General features: G+C 48.2%; 7 protein-coding genes across 7 annotated transcripts; 5 read left to right on the top strand and 2 right to left on the bottom strand.

Moving 5' to 3' along the window:
- Positions 1 to 837: 837 nt before the first annotated feature.
- Positions 838 to 3,019, bottom strand: PADG_03519 (uncharacterized protein; the record flags this gene model as incomplete). The annotated part of the gene is made up of 4 exons (XM_010760772.1): positions 838 to 1,758; positions 1,816 to 2,728; positions 2,785 to 2,867; positions 2,921 to 3,019. The coding sequence occupies 4 exons, from the start codon at positions 3,017 to 3,019 to the stop codon at positions 838 to 840; spliced, it is 2,016 nt and encodes a 671-aa protein (XP_010759074.1).
- A 304-nt stretch (positions 3,020 to 3,323) lies between these two features.
- Positions 3,324 to 4,681, top strand: PADG_03520 (uncharacterized protein; the record flags this gene model as incomplete). Its single annotated transcript, XM_010761184.1, has 2 exons — positions 3,324 to 3,569; positions 3,632 to 4,681. 2 exons carry the CDS (start codon positions 3,324 to 3,326, stop codon positions 4,679 to 4,681), a joined length of 1,296 nt encoding a protein of 431 aa, XP_010759486.1.
- A 1,364-nt stretch (positions 4,682 to 6,045) lies between these two features.
- On the top strand, positions 6,046 to 8,031 carry PADG_03521 (uncharacterized protein; the record flags this gene model as incomplete). The annotated part of the gene is made up of 1 exon (XM_010760773.1): positions 6,046 to 8,031. One exon carries the CDS (start codon positions 6,046 to 6,048, stop codon positions 8,029 to 8,031), a length of 1,986 nt encoding a protein of 661 aa, XP_010759075.1.
- Positions 8,032 to 8,911: 880 nt separating this feature from the next.
- Positions 8,912 to 10,106, top strand: PADG_03522 (methylthioadenosine phosphorylase; the record flags this gene model as incomplete). Its single annotated transcript, XM_010760774.1, has 3 exons — positions 8,912 to 8,959; positions 9,043 to 9,568; positions 9,709 to 10,106. 3 exons carry the CDS (start codon positions 8,912 to 8,914, stop codon positions 10,104 to 10,106), a joined length of 972 nt encoding a protein of 323 aa, XP_010759076.1.
- Positions 10,107 to 11,239: 1,133 nt separating this feature from the next.
- Positions 11,240 to 14,002, top strand: PADG_03523 (uncharacterized protein; the record flags this gene model as incomplete). Its single annotated transcript, XM_010761185.1, has 3 exons — positions 11,240 to 12,040; positions 12,105 to 12,356; positions 12,431 to 14,002. 3 exons carry the CDS (start codon positions 11,240 to 11,242, stop codon positions 14,000 to 14,002), a joined length of 2,625 nt encoding a protein of 874 aa, XP_010759487.1.
- Positions 14,003 to 15,670: 1,668 nt separating this feature from the next.
- Positions 15,671 to 17,008, top strand: PADG_03524 (uncharacterized protein; the record flags this gene model as incomplete). The annotated part of the gene is made up of 2 exons (XM_010760775.1): positions 15,671 to 15,675; positions 15,766 to 17,008. The coding sequence occupies 2 exons, from the start codon at positions 15,671 to 15,673 to the stop codon at positions 17,006 to 17,008; spliced, it is 1,248 nt and encodes a 415-aa protein (XP_010759077.1).
- A 394-nt stretch (positions 17,009 to 17,402) lies between these two features.
- PADG_03525 (uncharacterized protein) lies at positions 17,403 to 19,095 on the bottom strand (the record flags this gene model as incomplete). The annotated part of the gene is made up of 3 exons (XM_010761186.1): positions 17,403 to 17,909; positions 17,998 to 18,349; positions 18,449 to 19,095. 3 exons carry the CDS (start codon positions 19,093 to 19,095, stop codon positions 17,403 to 17,405), a joined length of 1,506 nt encoding a protein of 501 aa, XP_010759488.1.
- Positions 19,096 to 22,067: the final 2,972 nt, after the last annotated feature.

Raw genomic sequence — 22,067 nt, forward strand, 5'->3', positions numbered from 1 at the left:
TTCAAGCCACTTTTCAAATCCTTCCACCAGCCATTGTTGCTTTCCAATCATAGAGAAACCGATTAGAAAGGATAAGGAAGACAGCGCGGACGTAATTTTTACCTTTTTTTTTTTTTTTTTTTTTTTTTATTTTAATAAATTAATTAATCAATTATTATTATTCCCCAAAAGAACCGTGGCTGAGCTTGAGTTTAGCCGAATAAAAGTGGGGCTGAGGAAACTGCCAAGATTCGGCCATCGGCAACCAAAAACAAAGCCATTCGACTCGGCACTGGCCGGGGCCGGCTATTGCATCCGAACAGCGCTTGTCGTTGGGTGCGGGTTGGGCAGACACCCGCTGAGATATGACAGCTCCCATGCGCAAGATATCATCCAGAAGTTCTTCTGTAAATATTATGTCATGTCTTATATACGGACCGTCAAACAGACGTCTATCACTTTTCACGTCGATTTCAACACTCGTGTTTCAGATAATCCAGGTGGAACTCGATGCCTTTGAAAGCTCTCCATCTGCATTTTTTAACTGTATGAGAATCCGACCTCACACCGTACAATGCAAGAGGAAAACAAGAAATCATTTGTAATAAATTTATTGAAATTGGAAATAAAACCAAACATTTCATATAATTGTAAACTCCAGTCGTTTCTCATGATAGCAACCACGACCCTTTTCCATTGGACCAAGCCCATAGTCTGTATCCCTTGATTTCCAAAGCCGCTGTACAAAAACTTGCATAGAACAATCTTTTTCCCAAACCGTTTTAGTATATAAAGAGAACGAGAGGAAATTTTTTTGAAAACATCGCTGTGCGTTATACAGAATCGGAAAGTATATCATTAAACACCTCCGAACGAATCCAGCAAACCGTGCAATTGTGCTGAAATATCGCGCGGCCAGCTCAGCTCGGAGAAAATCATCGAAGAACTATGTGTCAACAGGATTTCGACCACAGGGCTTGTCTGAATCGTAGCAAACGGGAAAAAGTCCATGGAGTTTATAAGTGTCCCGGTTGCAAGATCTGCCAGCTCGGAGAGTGAGTTGGTGGGCCTTAGATCTATTGGGTGTGTGGGGGATCTTTCCCCGGAGACAGCGAATTCATTGCTGGCGGGCAAGCGATCAAATTCCTTGTCCAGCATGTTGGCAGATGGCCACATCTTGGCCATCTCTTTCAGGGCGATTTTGAGGATGCTGATGTGATTATCTGCGGCTTCGGTGAGGGGCGGGATTTGTCGCACATGGAGAAGTGCCAAGATCGCAACGGCGATGTGCCATCCTGCCATGCCCTGAAGAAATCGAATGGACCCCCGCGCGAGGAAGTCTTCGAAAATACGGGCAACGCAAGACGCAGAAAGAACCGCGGTGATATATGCCTTTGGGAGAGGCTGGGACGATTTGGTTAGGTAGAGAAGGGTTATGGTGGTAAGATAAGGTAAATGCAGTTGGTGCACGTCTCGGTTGAATGGGTATGTACGGTTAGTTGCGATGGGTAGACGCAACGCTTCAGGAAGAGACTGGACCCAGTCTACCAATTCCCTAGCCAAATGACCCCGAAATTGTGTCGTTGCTGGTTTCTGTAGGAGGTATTTTGCAACTCGCCCGACAACAGCGGAAAGCCGCACCCAATGTATGAACACCTGGGCTCGAAAATGATCCTTCGGTTCTGGAAAATCATCTAATGACGGTTCTCGGACATTGCAATCTAAAGGATCGATAATACAAGGCTTTCCTTGGCATATACTTGTTTGTCGCTCTCTTGCCTGCAAGTTGTATCAGAGAATGATTCAATAATAATATGCAACACTTGGCCCACTTACAAACAAGGTCCACCAAATCCTTCGCCGCAAACCAGGAGTTTCGTTTGGTCGCATAATTTGGCCAGGTTTTGGTTCGCGATGCAAGCCAATCTGTTGCGCGAGTCGTATAGCAACTCCGGTCCACCACCAGACGGTATCAAGGCTGGGACTATTTGGCGCTGAGCCCCACCAATAAAATAGGAGGAGCGCTTTTACGCATGTTATCGGGTTACTTTCGTGGTTTCTGTAAAAGAGCGCTTTCGCACGGTCATAGTAAACGCTCGGGGGAACATGCAGTAGAACTGGTGGCTGGATTCGGCTGCCAAGAAGCGCCAATGCTTGATTGAGGAGTATGGAATTCGACTCCTCCTGCTCCGAAAACAACTTAGAGCTTTCGAAAATGGGACACCATGGGTAGCAATACTGGAAATATGTGTCCATGAAGCTTTCTTGCAATGCCGGAGGTGGTAAGTCGATGGGTTGCCCTGAGAGGTGTGTTGAGTTTAGGTGATCAATTCCAGATGCACTATCCAGAACGTGAAAAAGTCCAGCTTCGCCGGAATTCAATGGGCTTTGAACTTGGCTCCCTTCGCGACAGTTGGTTGGTAACTTGTCTGTACGGTTTGACATAAATTGAACCGTTAGTTGCCGACTCCCTTCTGGAGTGCCAGGGTAGGAAGGCGGTGGCCTCCCAACTGCCGCAGAGAAGTGCGGAGAGGCAGCACCTTCGATGACCAGCCGGTCATCTGGTGCCGGCAGGTGAGTGGACGGGTCGGATTTAACATGAACCTGGCTTTGGTTGCTTGGTGTTGAGCTAGCAGTCGGGTCGTATGGCAACGACACAACAGGCAAAGATTCTGATGCATCGGGGGCATCCAAGCTACCATGCCGAACGGAACCCCGATTACCTGCTCCACGCCTGGAGAGACGAATCCTTAAAGCATGTCAGTGATGGTAATTCGGGGATCCCAGCTCAATTGATGCACTTACCGGCACTCATATCCGGCGACTTCACACCTTGAGCAACGGGGAGATTCGCATTCAGAATTGTTCACCTGCAAGTCACATTTGATCTGTGATAGCGGTCAACTTATACGGATCATGGTTTCATGCATACGGTTGTTACCTTTTTCTCATGGCAGCGAAGACAGACGTGGCGGGCGCGCTTATTACCTCTCGGTCCTTTGCGGTCCTTGGGCAGCGACTCTGGTGATGCGGATGCCATGACAGCTGTTATCGTAGTCATAAAATCTTGGTGTATGAATGCCGATGCAGCATTTTTATATCGCCAGCTGGCTCGCTAACTCTTTAGTTAGCCGTTCTGCTGCTAAAATTCATTGTTTGCAGGCCGCAAAAGGTTCAAAGAGCCGTGCTGACTTAGCACGGTCCACGTGATATGCCCAAAAATTGATAACTGGAAGCGGGAAAAATATTCTACCGTTATATTTCAATGTCAATGTGTAGGAGGAGGGCAACGGATATATCATACGACTACGGAAATCTAGGGGAATTCGCTCAATTGCACAAGAATGTCGAAGCGGAAACGCACTGAATTTGAAGAGGCAAATCTTTCCAACTCGGAGGATGGGAGGCTGGGGGTCCAAATTGCCCGCTTGGAACAGAAAATTGAGCATGGCTCTCAGCTAATCCATCGAGCTCTTAAAACTGCCCGCGGCTTCGAACGCCAGAAGCTTGGACGGCGCCAGAAAACTGCAAAACAGAAGAATGAAACGGCTCAACTATCGCGAATCAGCGAGGAAATTCAAGCTCTAAAGGTAGAGTTTAGTGTTTTACTATCAAGCTACGTGTATGATGATCCGGAATTGACAAGGTGTAGTGCCTGGATTTAACAGTTACTGCGGAACGGCAATTACTCAAACATCTTGTGAAGACGAAACGAATTGCGGAATCTCCAGCGTTTGCGAAGCTATCGGAAAAAAGACCACTACCTGAAGGCCCAAAGAATGGACCAAAAGCTAATGTTATAGCACGTTTATTCAAGTCAAATCCAGTAAGAGATGTGTTTCCGGGGATAATAGACGGCATACGTGGAATTTTAGGTATTGTGGAGGGGATCCCTGCTGAAATGATGAAAGACCATGAGAACACCACCAACCGGAAATCCAAACTGTCGGATGAGGTTAGGGCAGAGTTGAACTCTGGGGAACACCAGGACTTTGAGGGGGATCTGGAAATGGATGATGCAGACTTGGATCAACCAAATGCGCGATTGGCGTCTTCTTCAGAATCAGGATCAGGCGATGAGGGCAGTGAGGCACGACCACAAGGAAACACTGCTAGGTATGATCCAGCAGCAGATTTGTCCCTTTCATCGGCGTCCTCGGTGGCATCAGCAGACTCTATACCGGCAACCAAACTCAACAGTTCGAAGTTTATCAACAAAACCCCCGAAACAACGTTTCTCCCATCCCTGACAATGGGCGGCTACTGGTCTGGGTCAGAGTCCGCCGATGAGGACGCAGCCGCAGCTGCAGCCGCAATCCAACCGAGGAAAAATAGGATGGGTCAACAGGCCAGACGAAAGCTATGGGAGAAGAAATTCGGCTCAGGTGCTAACCACCTTAAGAAAATGTCGCAGGAGAAAGATATGTCACGAGATAGTGGCTGGGACATGAGGAAAGGAGCTACATCTCGTGATGCTATGAGAGGGAAGCGTGGCAGAGGCGGAGGTTTTCCGACAGCCATGTCTTTCCGAAAACCAAAAGATAAACAGGTTGAACAAGTTCCGGAAGGGAATATTGGGCGCCCCAAAGCTCCCCAAACATCTGAGCAAAAACCACTGCATCCTTCCTGGGAAGCGGCAAAGAAGGCCAAGGAACAGAAGAGCCAAACCGCCTTCCAAGGGAAGAAGATTGTATTCGACTGATTCTCTTCTGAGTTGGCGTGAAACCACATACAAAAATAAGATGCTGATATGCCAAGCTTTACACTTAACCACCCTCGCTCGGCTCTCCGTTTTTTCTCACGTTTTTTCTTTTTATGCGAATAAGATGCTTGTTCCTACGTGAGCATGACATCGTCTTTGAAGGTTACAAGCACCTTGGGCGTTCAATACGAGGGATACCGTTGCGTAGTTACCTAGCCTGTTGATTGGTTTTCCTTTGTAGCGTTTAGCGTTGGGAAACGCCGATGTTCCTCTTCCCCTCTGCCCTTCTATCTTTATGTGGGGAAATTTCGGAGATTGTATCATAACACCTAGGGGCATACAAATTATTAGGTAAAAAAACATCAGCAAATTCTTTGGAATCAAACTCACTCCATATACTATTAGCTTGCCATAGAAACGCAATTGGGGCGGAATGGAATAATTTAAGTCGAATTATATGTGGGGGTTTGACGGAAGAACAATTGGACCCTACCAACACCTCGCGTCGAGGGCCGACCCGCCGCCCATAAATGAGTCTCAGAATTGGGCGCGTAGAACGGGTCTGCAGCATAAACAAACTCGGCTGCGCTAATTCAAGCCAGGGCTGGCATGATCAGAAACCTGTACTCGCCGGTTTTCGGGTAGCCAGAATGCTCATTCGGTTTCGGAAATGGGCGGAAAGCGGTGTCGTGATGGGAAAATTTTTAGGCAAAGCCACTCAATGATATCATAGACTGTGTATTTAGTCGTTGAGCTATTAAGATTTTGGCCTTCCAGCATTCTTGGTGATCTCTTCTTCAGATTTCAGCACGGGTTTACACGGAGCGGGTTATTCTCACGATTTCCTGCCCGTGCCAACGTGGGCCTTTTTTTTTTTTTTTTTATCATGCTGTTCCCTGACTAAAGTAGTTAATGGCCACCGCAAAATATACACAAATGGGGCAAATTTATGTCTCATAGCAAGGTGAAACCAAAAGGAGACACAACTTAAAATTGGCTCTTTCGAGATTCGCCCTCTGAATATAGCGAATATGGCTGTCGGAGGGCGCCGTTTGCTTTAAACTCCATTGGTGCCCTTCCAAGGAGGGGCTGTTGCAACACGTTGCCTTGCATGATTCATCGTCATTCCGAGATTAGCGACAAATGTAGTAATGTCTTCAGCATAATTAGTTATTGCTTTTTCACCATCAGTTGTTGTTGTTGTTGTTGTTGCTATTGTTGCTATTGTTGCTATTGTTCGATCTCAACTGTCATACCCCCCGCATTCCTTCTCTATGTTACCCACTCAATCCCGATATAGAAAAAGTTATATTTCTTCGAAATCGCTATTCGAGGAGCTCAACTTGAGGCATACGTACAAGACAATGTCTCCTCGCAATGTTTACCGACATCGCGATAGTTTCTCGATGGGGAGTCACCCTCTATCGCCAGCCCCATCATTTCTCCAAGCAACTCGACTAGAAGGTGACGATAGCAATACTGGCGAGTATATATACAGATGGATCAAGCACGATGGCCCAAAGATCAGCCGTCCGAGGTCCAGCTACGGTATCCCCAAAACTGACCAAGATTATCGGGACGCGGAAAATCACAAGACTGAAAACAAACTACCTCTTGAACAAACCGTAATGCACAAAGAGTTTCACATCGAAGCGTTGCGGGGGCAGATGCGGAAATTGATCAGCGAAAATGCTGCAGAGTGCTCTCTCTTGAACGACAAGATTCAGGGGCTTCAGACGCAGGTAGCTACTGCTCGAGCGAAATTACAGGCCGCAGAGAATGAGCTGGAAACCGCACACAGAACCAATGCCGATTTGGAGAAGGAGATCAAAGAGGCGCGGCAAGGATATATTGAACGGTCTGAAGACCTGGAACGTAACAAGCGGGAACTAGAGGAACAAGTGAAATCATTACAACAAAATCTTACGGAATGGTCGACTCTCCAGCGGATTCTGGAAGAAAAGGTAACATCTTCTGAGCGAAATTCTAGAGCCCTTGAGGGTCGCAATCAAGAGCTAGAGAAAGAGACTGAAAAGCTACGACGAACACTCACTGAAAGATCTGAAACCTTAGAAAAGGAGAAACGGAAGCTACAGGAAGGGATCGAAGAATTGAGCCAAAATTTTGCGGAAAGGTCGACAACTCTGGAGTGTCGACAACAGGAGCAGGAAGCAAATGTGGCTTCATTGCAACACAACTCGAAGTCCCTAAAAGGTGACAAGCGGGATTTGGAAGCCGAAATCAAAAAGTTACGAAGAGTGCTCACCGAAAGATTTGAAGCTTTAGAATGTCATAACAAGGAGCTAGAGCAAGAGGTCGAAGACTTACGACAAACCCTGGAGAAAAGGACCGAAACTCTGGAATCTCACAAGGAGGAGCTACAGATGGAAGTCCAAGCGTTACGAATAAGCCTCTGGAGAAAATCCGAAGCTCTGGAAATTCGAGAGCAGGAACGGGAGGATGAAGTTAAAGAGCTGCAACAGCTTGTTGTGAAGACAAAGGCTCTGGAAAGTGAGAAGCGGCAGCTGCAGGAAGAAATCAAATATCCGCAAAGAGTTCACCGGGTGGCTGATGACCAGGACCACGACGAGGAGAACATAGATATGCGACAATCTCTTTTAGAACATCCTTACACTCTGGAAGATTACAAGAAGCTCGAAGACGGCGTCAAAGAGATGCAGCAGACTCTCACGGAAAGAGATGAAGCTACGGCTTCCCGCGAGCAAGAGTTTGATGCAGAGGGGCAAAATTTGCGTCGAATTCCTGCAGAGACATCGAACGCTCTGGAAGTGCAAAGGCGGCAGCCGGAGGAAGCTGGGCGGAAGCTGCAGGCAGGTCTGGAAGAAAAATCGGCAGTTTTGGAAAGTAACGAAAAGGCCACAACCGAAGCGCTCCCCGCACAAAGAACGGATCTTGAGGAGAATTTCCAGGGTCTCAAGGACGAAGAGAGTCGAGCAGCCACAGTGCGACTAGAAGCACTAGAGAAAACACTGGTCGCCCAGCTCAACGAGAAGCATGCTACGGAGCTAGAGAGCCTTCGAGAATCGTTCGCGAAAGAGCTGCAACACATCCAGACGGCACATGCCGCGGCACTACACGAGTTCGTTGGGAGACTAGAAGGGAAACATGGAGCGGTGGGGAAGAGCAGAGAGGCTAATCATCTGCTGGAATTACGCGATAAAAAACAGAGTCACAAAGGAAGCAAGGGATTGACGAAGGAGCGAGGAGAGAGTCATATCCGCCCGCTAATGAGGGAGATTTTCAGTACAGGGAAGCTCAGACCAAAAAGCACCTCGTTCGGCGATCACGTTGACAAATCAGGGGCTTTTCGGGACGTTGATGTTCATTAGCTCTTGTTCGTGTACAGGCTCTGTGGGGAAAACACATGATGCTTCATCTTAATGGCGTGTAACTGGTATCCAGGTCTGATTTGCGATTGCATTTTTAAGAGGGATTGGGCGTTTATCAGAAGGGGCATTATTTTGTGATTTTTTTGTTTGCCATTTCAATTTCATTTCAAATACAGTAAGCCATCGCTATAATGATTCAATCTTGGGAAGCCTATTCAATTCGTTATATAGAGGAATTCAATATAGAGGTTTGAGCGTTCAAAAGTACGCCCGAATATCCTGCTGCTGCTGCTGCTGCTGATTTTCAAGCTTCCGTGCCTCTAACCCTCTTCTCATAGTAATTAAGCTGTTGAATTAGACTCTGATCTCCCTGATTGCCCATCTCTCTTGCGCAGAGTTCTTACGATAATTCAAAGGCCTCGATCCAAGCAGAATAGGCGACGGATGCATATATAGTTACACATTTAGCAACCCATAGGGAAGATAGATACGGTGTGTGTGACAAGAGCAATCTCCCTCCAGTTCCTTTTCTGTTCCCGGTTGGTTCTCTTATCGCCCGAGTTAAGTTTTTCTGTTCAAATAGAGATTGTCATAGGGTATATTGTCCCTGGGAAGCAGTTAAAAAAGCTACGAAGGGATTGGCCTTTGAGGGATCCTGCTTAGGGCTTGTCGGGGTCACGTGCACCAATTTCCAGCCGGGGAATCTTTGCCCCGCCAGTCAAACCTCCGTGCCCCTCGCTTCGAGCCCTGATATCAAATCTCTCGGTTGACGCTGTTTTCATTCGGCGCAGTGCTTCTTTTCTCGCGCCAATCCACTCGTTATTACCTGGGAGCCAGTTTCAATTAAGGTCCTGGTCAAGTTATATCCATAGAAATCAGGATGGCAAACCTCCCGGACACATACGACGGTGCGGGACCTCAGCTACACGTTAACTAATTCCACATCCCCTTACTCGCGGGCAATTTTGGTGACCTGTATATATATGCCTACTAATAACATTTCTCACCGAGATTGCCAAGATACCAGACCCAGTCCACATAGCCGTCATCGGCGGCACCGGACTTCGAGAACTGCCCCATTTCACGCAGGTGGCATCTCTCACCATCCCCACGCCATGGGGCAACCCATCCTCCCCAATCACGATCCTACACCACGTCTGCTCTTCAAGCGGAAAGACAGTCCCCGTCGCATTCCTCAGCCGGCACGGGCTCCACCATGAATATGCGCCCCACGAGGTCCCCTCGCGAGCAAACATTGCAGCCCTCCGCTCGATTGGCGTGAGGTGTATCGTCGCGTTTTCCGCTGTGGGCAGTTTACAAGAATCAATCAAACCGAGAGATTTTGTCGTACCTGACCAAGTGATTGATCGGACCAAGGGAGTACGTCCGTGGACATTTTTCGAGGGCGGGGCGGTAGCGCATGTCGGCTTTGCAGATCCCTTTGACCAGCATATGGCAAAGATAGTCAGGGAATGCGGACATAGCTTGGAAGGAGACGGCGTGGTGCTTCATGATCGCGGAACTCTGGTCTGTATGGGTATGGTTCCTTCTTTCTTTTTCCTTCCTTCCTTCTTTCTTTCTTTCTTTCGTTCAATTTCTCCCCCTTTTCCCTTGCCCTTTGTTCTTCAGATGGTGAACATCAATATCTGATAATTTGATACGCATCGCAATAAATAGAGGGGCCACAATTCAGCACTCGTGCAGAGAGCAACCTCTACCGCTCCTGGGGTGGGAGCGTAATCAACATGTCATGCATACCCGAAGCAAAACTCGCCCGGGAAGCCGAGATCGCTTATCAGATGATTTGCATGTCCACCGACTACGACTGCTGGCATAGCTCGGAAGATGTAAGCGTCGAACTAGTCATGGCGAATATGAAAATGAACTCGGCGAATGCAAGAAACTTCATTGGCGCGGTGCTGGATGAGCTCACCAAGGATGAGCACGCGGCTCTCGTGCGGGGAAAGCATCTTGAGGGCTCATGTAAATTGGGCTTGAGCACGGCTCACGGTTATCTGGGAGATGAGGCTGTGGCGAAACTCGCGTGGCTTTTCCCGGGGTATTTCACTAACTAACGCTCACGCGGACCACGGGTTGTCAAAAGCGTTGGGTTCTGTTTCTTTTTTAAAACCCTTCTCGGTGATCATTTTCGGCTTCCTTTTTGGTTTGACTCTCGGTCCGGAGGATATTGGATCGTATTTGATACGGCTGATTAGGCAGTAACTAGTTACATAGAACGGGACAGAATTGCTTGGTTGTAATTTTCCCTGGGAGAGATAGATGATATCGGATAGCTGAAATCCGAATTGCGCATATTCAGAACTCCCAACGTCAATCCTTAATACTCCGAAGAATTAACTAGCTCTGGGCAACCGTTGGGGACCGTTTATACGAAATGTGTGGGGAATTGACGAAGCCAACGAAATCACGAAAAATGCCTCACTATCAAGGCCCCACAAGAAGGTCCTGCGGTGCGAGGGTCCAGCATAATGATCTGATGCCTAACATTTAGTTGAACTTAATTCACCTTGGGAATAATGAGATCTATTTAGCACCTTGAGCTCATCCTCCAGACTCCAAACCACAGCTGGCAAATACAACTTGCAATAAGGTCCTTTTGGCTATTTTCTGGCCACCTAATAACATGTAACACAGCGTCTGAATCCGGGTTAAACCTAAAAACCAACTGGCAATGGAACCAAAGAAATATTCTGGCAAACAGTGAATTCAGTTGTCGCATGATGGATTTCTGTGTTGCACCAAAAGCTGTCATGCTGGCACACAAGAACTTCCAGCAATCAGGCAAAAGGGAGAAGGGAAAAAAAAATGGAACTTCAATTAATGCTTCTGGGATATCTTGTGATTTGGGCACTTCGCCGGCGCTTCAAGGTCCAAGCCAGCATCTGTCGCTCGATCTTGAACAGTGGCAGCTGGCGCTCTGCTCCTCCACACAGGCATACTTCAACTTGTGTTGCCTGCAGATCAACGGGAAAACGGGATGATAGATATAACAATTGCTGTCCACTGCGCAGGGGAATCCATTTGCTATGTGATAATAATTGATCAACTTTCTGTTCATTACTCTGTTGGGCAAGAGGCACATATCTACCTGAGTAGTCTCCATATGTAATATATACATATATATGTCTTTCCTTTCATTTATTCGCCCTCACTGAGTTGACTAAGGGTGTTTTTTCCCCCTCTAGACATGCCGTTCTTTAAACCGTTCCTTTTTGTGGTTTCTATGCTGGGTTGTTCTTCCACCCTTGCAGACCGCGATACCTGCTACTCCCCACCCCTCAAAAGCAGGCAGGGTGGTCTCAGGTGCTGGACGTCTCCCCCATACTACCCATCTCCAGTGGGTGGCTGGGTGCTTGAGTGGGAAGAGTCATATACCAAGGCTCAAGCTGTGGTTTCCAACATGACGCTTGCTGAGAAAGTGAATCTAACTACCGGTACTGGATTTGCAATGGGGCCCTGCGCGGGCCAGACAGGGAGCGCAATGCGATTCGGAATCCCCAGGCTTTGTCTCCAGGACGGGCCTCTCGGCGTCAGAAACACGGACCACATTACTGCCTTCCCAGCTGGTATCTCAGTCGGGGCAACATTCAACAAGAAGTTAATGTATGACCGCGGAGTTGCCTTGGGCAAGGAGTTTTGCGGCAAAGGGATAAACATTTATTTAGGCCCATCAGTTGGTCCCCTTGGGCGCAAGCCCCGAGGGGGACGCAACTGGGAAGGGTTTGGCATGGATCCATCTCTCCAGGGAATTGCCAGTGCTCTCACGATTAAGGGAGTTCAAAGCAGACGCGTCATTGCAACTGTGAAACATTTTGTCGGAAACGAGCAGGAAATGTTCCGCATGGTGTTCCCTATCCAGCCCATTGGCTTCCTGCAAAAACCATACTCATCCAACATTGATGATAGGACTATGCACGAGCTGTACCTTTGGCCGTTCGCGGAGTCAGTTAGAGCTGGTGTGGGAGCGGTAATGATGGCATACAATGACGTACGATAATTTCCCGATCCTAGGTTATAAAACCTAGCTTACGTTGCTTGTTTATTATCTACAGGTTAACAGCTCCTCGTCCAGCCAAAACAGCCACTTGATCAGTGGCATTCTTAAAGACGAGCTTGGGTTCCAAGGATTCACCATGACTGATTGGTTTGCCCACATCGGTGGCGTTTCTTCCGCTCTTGCGGGCTTGGATATGACTATGCCTGGAGATGGTGCTTCTCCCCTGTTAGGGCATAGCTACTGGGCTGCTGAACTGTCACGTTCAGTTCTCAATGGGACTATTCCTCTTGAACGCTTGAATGACATGGTACGTCGATATATTCCTTGGGGAAGAGAAATGTCCACAATATTTGAATTGTAATCTGACGATTTTGGCCCTAGGTTGCACGTATTGTTGCAACATGGTTCAAGTTGGGTCAGGACAAGGACTTCCCCTTGCCAAACTTCTCGACCTACACGACTGCAGAAACCGATCTTCTGTATCCTGGTGCTGTGTTATCTCCAGTTGGAGTGGTCAATCGGTTTGTCGACGTTCAAGAAGACCACAATAGCACTGCGAGGGCCATCTCTAGAGAAGCTATTACTCTTCTTAAAAATGAGGATAATCTGCTCCCTCTGGCCCCCAATGCTGTCTTGAGGGTATTCGGTACGGACGCGGGGCCCGATCCACAAGGACTAAACTCTTGTGCTGAAAGAGGCTGCAATAGAGGTGTCCTGACAATGGGATGGGGCAGCGGAAGTGCCAATGTCCCATATCTTATAACACCTCAAGACGCTATCGTGGCCAGATCGCCAAAAACAGAGTTCCATCTAACAGATACATTCCCATCCAATTTCACGGCAAAATCTGACGAGATTGCGATTGTTTTCATCAATGCTGATTCTGGGGAGAACTATATCATGGTGGAAGGCAATCCAGGTGACCGAACGATTGCCGGTCTATATGCCTGGCATGACGGAGACAGACTTATCATGGACGCTGCGAGCGTATTCTCCAAAGTAGTAGTCGTTGTCCATACTGTTGGTCCAATTATCATGGAGAAATGGATAGATTTACCATCCGTAAAAGCTGTGTTGATTGCCCATCTCCCGGGCCAGGAAGCCGGCACTATCGCTGATATTCTATTCGGAGACGAGAGCCCCAGCGGCCATTTGCCCTACACGATCCCAAAAGCTGAATCTGACTATCCAGAAAGCGTCAATCTCGTATACAACCCCGGAATTCAAATCCAAGATACCTTCACGGAGGGACTCTACATCGACTACCGCCACTTCATCAAGAACAACATAATCACGCGATATCCATTCGGCCACGGCCTTTCATACACGACATTCGACTTTAGCGAACCCAATGCCATCGCTGTCACGCCAATCACCGAGTACCCGCCAGCAAGACCAGCCAGGGGCACCCCTCCAACATTCTCCAGCACGATCCCACCCGCGGATGAAGTAGCCTGGCCACAGGGGCTAAACCGCATCTGGCGATATCTTTACCCATACCTCGACAACCCTTCCTCTGTCAAGCCAGGAAAAGGCTACCCATACCCGGAAGGATACAGCACGACACCCAAACGGCCTCCCCGTGCTGGCGGTGGTGAGGGTGGCAACCCCGCCCTGTGGGATATCGCCTTCATGGTTGATGTGAAAATCACTAACACGGGCAAGGTGGCCGGTCGTACCGTTGCTCAGTTGTATGTCGAACCGCCAGACCAGGCAGCTTCCGATACGCCCAGGTTGCAGCTGAGACAGTTCGAGAAAACGCGCGTGCTACAAGCGGGGGAGAGTGAGGTGCTGCGTCTTGAGATTACGCGGAAGGATTTGAGTGTGTGGGATGTGAAGACGCAGGATTGGCGGGTGCCGGAGCTTGGGCAGGGGGCCAAATTGTGGGTCGGGGAGAGCGTGGAGGATTTGAGAGTTGTGTGTGAGATTGGGGGCAGGTGTGGGAATGCTTGAATGTGTCTCATTGAACACGGTGCTATCTATGGGAGTAATACTGGTTGATATATACAGCAGTTTCCGCTCCTGGCAGTGTAAAACATATTGCGGACAAATCTATAATGTAATCGTGATACTCATTCAGTCCCTGTTTCTCTTCAGTGCTATCCGATCTAAAATTAAAAAAATCCCCCCCCCCCCCCCCCCTTCAATGCTTTTTTTAATGGGAAGTGTTATTTTTCGCGTGACTGAGGTCTACCTTCGCCTTGATAACTATTTAACCGTCCGATCTCCCGGAACACTCAACAGTTAGTTGTTGGAATCGCTCTGTCTCTTGATTATATCTTTGTGGGTCATGCAATTAAATCTTTGCTATCAACCCCAGCCTTCTCTCACCAGAGCTTCTATGACATTGGATGAGATCTGCCAATCTACTTCAGCGTGCTACGTCCAGCTTTCGATTTCATGTAAGCGGGTGCCGACTGGCGAGACTGTTAATCCAGTGTGCATCCGTTATTCCTGAATTAGGGGTATTGGGGGCATCGTGCGGTGTGGAGGTACTAATACTAAATTAAAGTACCACCTACATTACGGAATGCAATAATAGTTAACTACCACATACGAGTGTTGATCTTGTAGATTTGTTCAGGAATGCGTGGGTACACTAGCTTGTACGTCAATGGTAGATGAATCTGACACTGTCGCGAAAATCTCGCCCCGATAGGTCCCATGCAGAAAGGCTAAGAATGATGTTCCGTTATGGGTTCTTGGAGCAAGAAAGTATTCACAGATCGTGAAGGGGATCGCAATACGATTTCCTGGGGGCTGCCCAGTGTATTCAAGTCGGATGGTTGTCAGTTTCGGCAAGGCGGGGTTAGATATTTCTCTCACTGAGGGCTGCATACAAGGGGATGGTGAAAATACAGGCAGGTAGGTGCCTCATCTATAGATCTGGGGATCAATAGATAAATGGCACCACACATGTTCTATATTCTTGTATCTTGTTTTTTGGCCCCCCAGTAAGTTTCCTCTACAGCCTGATGGAAGATGCCCGGGTATTCGGGAGATAGTTTTGACAAAAGGAGGATGCGCATTGCTCCTTTTTGAATATTTCTTAGGCATTTGAACATATTCGCAGCGGTCGTTTCCCCGAAAATGGCAGAATCAAAGCAGTTGAGGATGAACTCCTGTTTTGCAGAGTGTAGTCGAATACCTACAGCGACCAATATCGAGAGGCAATGTTTTACGCAGACAGAGTCATGGGGATTTCAGAGTTAACTAACTAGTTAGTAACTAATAGTTGAACTAGATAGATAGTTATAGCAGCATCCATTACTAATGCAAAGTTGATCGCATTTTAACAATGTCACGTGATACAACACACCTACGCTCTGTGTCCCCTTCACGACAGCTCTCTTTTACCTCAACATCAGAATACGTACAAGACATAGCTTTCTATGATGTGGGAGGTGCTTTTCAACTGCGGTGTCTCATGTCCACTTCAGATGTCAATACACTGGCAATAGTGCCTTGTTCCTTGCTGCTTAGTTCATCATCGATCTGCTTCTTTGCTCCAGCGAAATTAAGGGGAAGAGACAGCTCAGTCTCTGGACAATAGACCGCCAGTATGCAGGGCTTTAGTAAGTTTTACAATAAGCGCTCTATGACTTCCACCAAGAAAACACCATGTAGTCCAGCTGCTAACATCACCCTCCAGATATGGGACGGTTCGTTCACATCACCCAGTTTCCCATCTCATCGAATCTAACATGATTATCCAGCTATGTCCCCCCGGACCAAGAAGGTCTCACAACCGGCAATAAACTTGCCAACAAGCACCCTCTAGGCTCCCGCGCTCGCCACCTACACACAACAGGCGAACTAACCGTGCGCTTCGAAATGCCGTTTGCCGTTTGGTGCTCCACCTGCCAGCCAGCAGACACCGTTTTGATAGGCCAGGGCGTGCGCTTCAATGCGCTGAAAAAGCGTGTGGGGAACTATTATTCAACCCCGATTTACAGCTTCCGCATGAAACACTCCATCTGTGGTGGCTGGATAGAAATTCGCACTGATCCGCAGAACACGGCCTATGTGGTTACGGAGGGCGGGCGGCGGAGGGATACGGGTGAGCTTGAGAAGGGCGGGTATGAAGAGGATGGGGAGATCAGGTTACGGCTTCGGCAAGCCGGGGAGGGCGGTGTTGGTGCAGCTGAGAAGGACGCGTTTGCGAAACTGGAGGGGAAAGTAGCGGATCAAAAGCGGGTGATGACGGAGAAGATGCGGATGGAGGAATTGATAAAGGTGCAGGAGCGCGACTGGGAGGATCCATATGAGCAGTCGCGGAGACTAAGGAGGGCGTTTCGTGCGGAGAGGAAGAGGCGGGAGAATGCTCAAGAAGTCACAGAGGCGCTGCGGGATAAGATGAGTTTGGGGATTGAGTTGTTGGAGGAGTCCGAGGGAGATCGGGTGAGAACCGGGATGGTGGATTTTGCTCCTGACCCTGGTAGCATTGCCGGCGGGGATGTAGCTCGTCGTGTCATTTCGAAGCCGTTGTTTGAGACAAAGTCGATCGCAAAGACGCCGCCGGATCAGGGGCGCGGAAGGCCGGGAGAGAAGGGGAAGGGGAAGGAGAAGCGTGCCAGAAAGCCTGAAGCAGTTGCGGCACAGCGGAAGGCGTTGTTACAGCAAGAGTTGAGTGGAAATACGAGGGCAGCGGTTGATCCGTTTTTACAGGACGATGATACGGATTGGACGCCCGGTGGTAAGAAACGGAGGACTGCGAGATCTGCAGGCGTGGTACGAGCTGGGGGAGAGCCAATTCAAGAACGGAAACATGAGAATGGGAATGATAAAGGTGATGAAGGCGAGGTCAATGGTGATGGTGGCACTCCGGATGGGGAGAATAAAAATCGAAACTGGCAGGTAGCGGCAACGGTAACGAATAGTGAAACTCCCAATATGCCTCTGAGGGGAGAATCACCTATACGGTTGGTGGGATACGGGTCGTCTGACGATTCTGAATGAGCGGCATTTTGCTCATGTACTTCTACGTTCCTATGTTCCATATTTTGCTTCGTACGTTACAGCTATTGCCTTTGCAAAGCATGAGATACCCTTGGGCTTTTTTTCCTTTTTTGGATTATACATAGGAAGATGATCTCTAGATATACACGCATAACAACAGAGTGTACTTGTGTACGTCGTATCTAAATTTCGTCTCATGTGTTTTGTTCACATATTTTCCAGGTAATCACTGATATAATCCATTCGTTCCATTCCGTCTATCATACAAGAAATCACTCCATCAACCATTCACTCATAGATTAATCAACTCACCCTTCAAGGGGCGTAAAGAGTACATATACTTGGTCGGATCTTCCCCACCACAATCTCAACTCCCAACTAAAGCACTAGCTCATCATGGACCACCACCAGCAACATCACCCCTCGCCCACGGCGTCTTCGTTGGGAAGTTAGCCTCTACCCGAGGGCCTCCACCTCCACCAGCCCACGGTGCCCGAGTTGGCGCCCGTGGATCAGCCGACGGTAGCTGTCCCGTAATAGGATCTCGATTACTGCCCCATGGTGCTCTAGCCGTAGTATTCGTCAGAGGAGGTCGCGAGGTTCCGTAACCTGACTGTAACGAAGCAGATGGCATGGCCATAGAAAGCCCTGAACCAAAACCCATACCCATACCTCCTCCCACAGGGGTCGCCCAGGGGGCCTTTGTCTGTATTTGTTCACGCTCTCCGGTTGGAGGGGAGGTCATTGCGCCAGGTCTTATTTGGCGGTTGGCGATGTGGACGGATGGTGGAGGTGGGGTGGCGGTGGGATCGTGTTCCCAGCGGAGAAGGGAGCCGAAGGGGAAATGCTGGATGACGGGGAATTTGGAGAGGACTTCCACGTTGTACATTTTTATCATACCCTGGTATTTGTATCTGTAAGTGTGGTGGAACGACATAGCTAACCTCGGGGGTTTGGGTGGCCAATAGTTGAATAAGTATCTTCCATACCTTATTTATTTTCCCCCATCCATCTCGAATACCCGATATGTCAAAAAGCATCGGGCTGTGTTCCCAGAACGGACCCCTTTTTACGTCGTAAATAAATCCGACAGCTGAGAAATACATGTTATGTTTCCGCTCCTTTTCCACCATGTTTGCCTTGTCGACGGCGGACGGATCCGGAGCGTTTGGTAGTGAACCTTCAATGGGCGTATTATCAGACTCCGATATTGGAGGTGATAGTTGCGCAGATCCAAAGATATAAGGGAGGAATGAATGGTCATCCAGACCCCAGACTCCGTGTGAGCCTGCTGGTTCGAGGGTATAGGTCTTGATCAAACGCCTGATCAATTCGAAATATCTATCCAGCCAGCCCAAAAGTCAGTATCATGTTCCTGGGAGCGTAGTGTAAGAAAAGAAAACTCGTGGTTAATCGCTCTACTATAAGAGGATAACATACGGTTCAATAACACCCAAAACAATGCCCCTCTCCTCCACCCCCGGACCCGCCTTCGGAAACCGATTAAGCTTCCACAAACAAGCCAGAAAAGCCACAAAGCTCAACTCATGCCCCGTCCCGTAATCCAGTCTCTGCGGACTCCCAAACGCCCCTGTAAAATAGGCCGTAAGCTCCTCTTTCACAGATACAGACTCTGGACCCTGGGCTCCCTGCCTCAGCACCTCGGGCTGTAGACACTCATCCAGCAGCTCCGGCGCCCGCCTTTCCACCTCTTGCCACCACTTGCGAAAACTGACATTTCCGAAGCGCCTTGGCCCCTTGTCCGGTGGCACTTCATCGACTATCGAATCAAGTTTGGACAGTAGTAGCTGCAGACGGCGCACGGGTTCCGAGAACTCGACGGCATCGCAGTTCAGCGGCCATGTCTGTACGCGTGGTGAACCATCTTCGTCGGTGGTTTTCCGGGGCACCATGGCGCGGTTAAGCTGGAGGATGAAGGTCATGATATCCCTGTAGGCCAGGGAGGTGAGGAAGGCGGATACATCGCTGCCCTCGTTGATTTTTTTGGAGGGGAGTGCAAAGATGTGTGGTTGAGAGGAGTCTAAGCGTTGGAGGTATGGGGCGGAGAATGTCCCTTGGGAAGCCATGGTGGTTGGGTGGATGTTAAGATATGAAAGGGGTCCTAGAACATTGGGGACACAGATGGGGGATCTATTCCTGTTGCTGTTCCTTATTGCTAGTGTCCTGGTATATGGTAGGCTAGTATCAGCGTTGCAAGGATGTTTGGTTGTGGGGTTGGGGTGGGTTGTTGGTGTAAATATAACCAAACGTTGATATGGCTTGTTGCTGGGGAAAGCAAACGTCATAGAACTTTAACTGGTTAGTTACTCACCATGGATCGGAGAATCAGTTTGCTTAAATGGGGGGAAAAAATAAAAATAAAAATAAGAGGGGGGAAGATGCATCATCATGCTTATAATACGTAATTCATGGAATGAAAAGAATTTTTATTATTATAACATAGCAGCAATTGATCCCATCTCCCTAACTAAATCACTTAGCTCCACATTCCAGCCAGGCAAACCCACCCGATGAACAATACAACCACTTCTGCACCCCCCCCCCCCCCCCACACTATTTCCCCCAGACCGATCCTCCGTAAATATCCCTGACAGGATACATAGCCAACAGCACGAACACGAAAATGCAGCTCTGTAAACGCTCAGGCTGGCCTCAATACCACGTCCTCGCACCAGATGCGTGCAAGGCTTGGGGTTCATGGAATAGTCGATTCGCCGCGGACGTGGCTATGGTGGTGCCGTAGAGGGGGAGGCGGTAGCGGATGGTGCTGTGGAACTAGGCAGTGAAGTAGCTGGGGAGGATAGCGTTGGCTTTGCCGGGGTGGGAGAGAAAAGAAAGAGAGTTAGTTGACCAAGTATTCTTCCCTGCCACGAGGTCTCCACGAGGTCTCCCCAACGAAGGGATTTCCGGTTCAAACGACGTAAACCCTGTAGGTAACTACGCGGCAACCCGCTGCAAGGCATCTTAGGTTAGTAAAAGGTTCAGGTAGTCGTGATATGATCTCTCGAGCAGTAAACGGAAAGATGAGATCACCTTTTTCAGTTGAGGATTTCATGAGATCCAGAGTCTGAATGCAAAAGTGGAGAGGGATATCTGCAGTAGGGGATGGTTACGTCCCCTGGGAGGAGAGGGTTGGTGGTCGGGATATTTTGTCTGTTAAAGGACAGATCTGAAAGAAACGGAAGAATTCCAATTGCATTGTTCCCTGGGCCTTTGAGATTCGCTCTATACACCTCTGCCGGGGAAGAGGGGAGGAGGTAGTATAGGATTATCGGAGAGAGCCAGGTCCGTTCATAGAGCTCCCCTGGTGGGGATTCTGTTCAATTAGTAGATATGCATTTTCAAAGAATCCTCCTGCTGAAGAAAGAACTTCATCTAATTGATTAAGACGTCACATAGCCGCTTCATCCTTCTAGCTCAACCTCCAGAAGATCTGAGCGGGGTTAGTTACAGGGAGGATTTGGCATCTGGAAGCTGAAGGAAAGGAAGAGTTGTTTCGAGATCGTATAGCAACTGCATTAGAATTAATATAGTAATTCTTAATTCTCTTAAACAAATTAGAATTAAATTACATAGAGATGTTAGAATTTTAAATCGAATACAAGACCATTGCGAATATGTTTTGAATTGCAATCCATGCGGGGAAGCTAAATATCAAACTTCCAACATTAGGATAGTTAACTAGTTAACTAGCTAACTAACTAACCGACAGTTTCAACACCAGCCACAATCAATCCTGGATAAATTAGTGATATCACGGGGCGATGTGCCCCCCCTTGGAGCTCATGCATTGCGTGCGATAATTCCTAGCTACCAGACGTCGCTCTCTCTCATCTTCTCTGATCAACCCCAACTCAACTGTGCTCAACTTCTCTTCTACGATCAATCCAACCACTGAACGTGTCTCCTGCGACAGCATTGCTATTTAATGCGTTGTTTCAGGCATGAACACATCCATCCGTACACTTTTCATGCTCACCTCGGGAGTCTCTCCCTTCGCCGCCCCATCTAGGGCACAAACGATGTCCTTAGTTGGTGCCACGATTGCCCGTGAGCTGTACGTAACTGCCACCAAGCATATCCTTGGATTCTGTTGGATGTATATGTATGCTCTTGGGTGCTTCAACTGCCTTGAATCCCCATTGCTCCCTGGTTAGCTCTAACCCGTGAGTGCGTGGGATGAATCCAATCAATCCATTGATCAGTCACCGCTTGTCTGGTTGGTTGGTCTTATCTTTTAACATCACCCGGAACCATGGATTGTGGTTATGCCTTTTGATGATAACCTTTTTGTGCCTGATGGAATCGAAATTTTACAGCCTCAACGTATGGTAGCTAACTGAATCACAACCATCTTCATATGTCTGGCGGAGAATGAGGCTGCTGGTTTGAATCGGTAGCTTCAAAGCTGCCAGCTTCATCTCAATCTGTGGTCTCTAAAGACACAGGACATGTAGTGTAATCTCCAAACGTAGATGAAACGAAGCTGCTGAAGGTATTAATTATACTTTTGATTTTGTAAAAAGATATTCTTGCTTTCGATTACTCTTAACTCTTGTCGTCCTTTTTCGTCTCTTTAATTAAACACAGGAAAATTGGTTCGGTCATCGATCTTCTCCATAGTTAACTATTCCGTAGTTGACTCCTTGACATTCCTTGGGCTTGTCTTCTCCGGCGTCCTCTCAACCAACCTCCAACACCGATAGCTTCACACACAGGTATGTCTAGACGACATCACGATTGCTGAATATTTATCTATTTTATCCCCTTCAAAGAAAGTCATACTCTTTATTTTTATTTTCTATTTTACGTTTTGTTCCTGTTGCATATCTGCGTCTCTTGTGATTGCGCTTGCACTTCATAATCCGCCCTTTGGAGCCCAAACAGTTCCACCCTGAATTTTTCTTCTCCCTTCTTCCAGTTCCACATCTTCTCCACCTCACCACGATTCCTCTTCACCACCACACCCGATATCCAACCATCTCCTCTCGTCGTTCTTATGCACTGGTGCTAATTAAGAGTCTTCTTCCAGACATTG

The sequence above is a fragment of the Paracoccidioides brasiliensis genome, assembly GCF_000150735.1.
Source record: "Paracoccidioides brasiliensis Pb18 unplaced genomic scaffold supercont2.4, whole genome shotgun sequence".
NCBI lineage: Eukaryota > Fungi > Ascomycota > Eurotiomycetes > Onygenales > Ajellomycetaceae > Paracoccidioides > Paracoccidioides brasiliensis.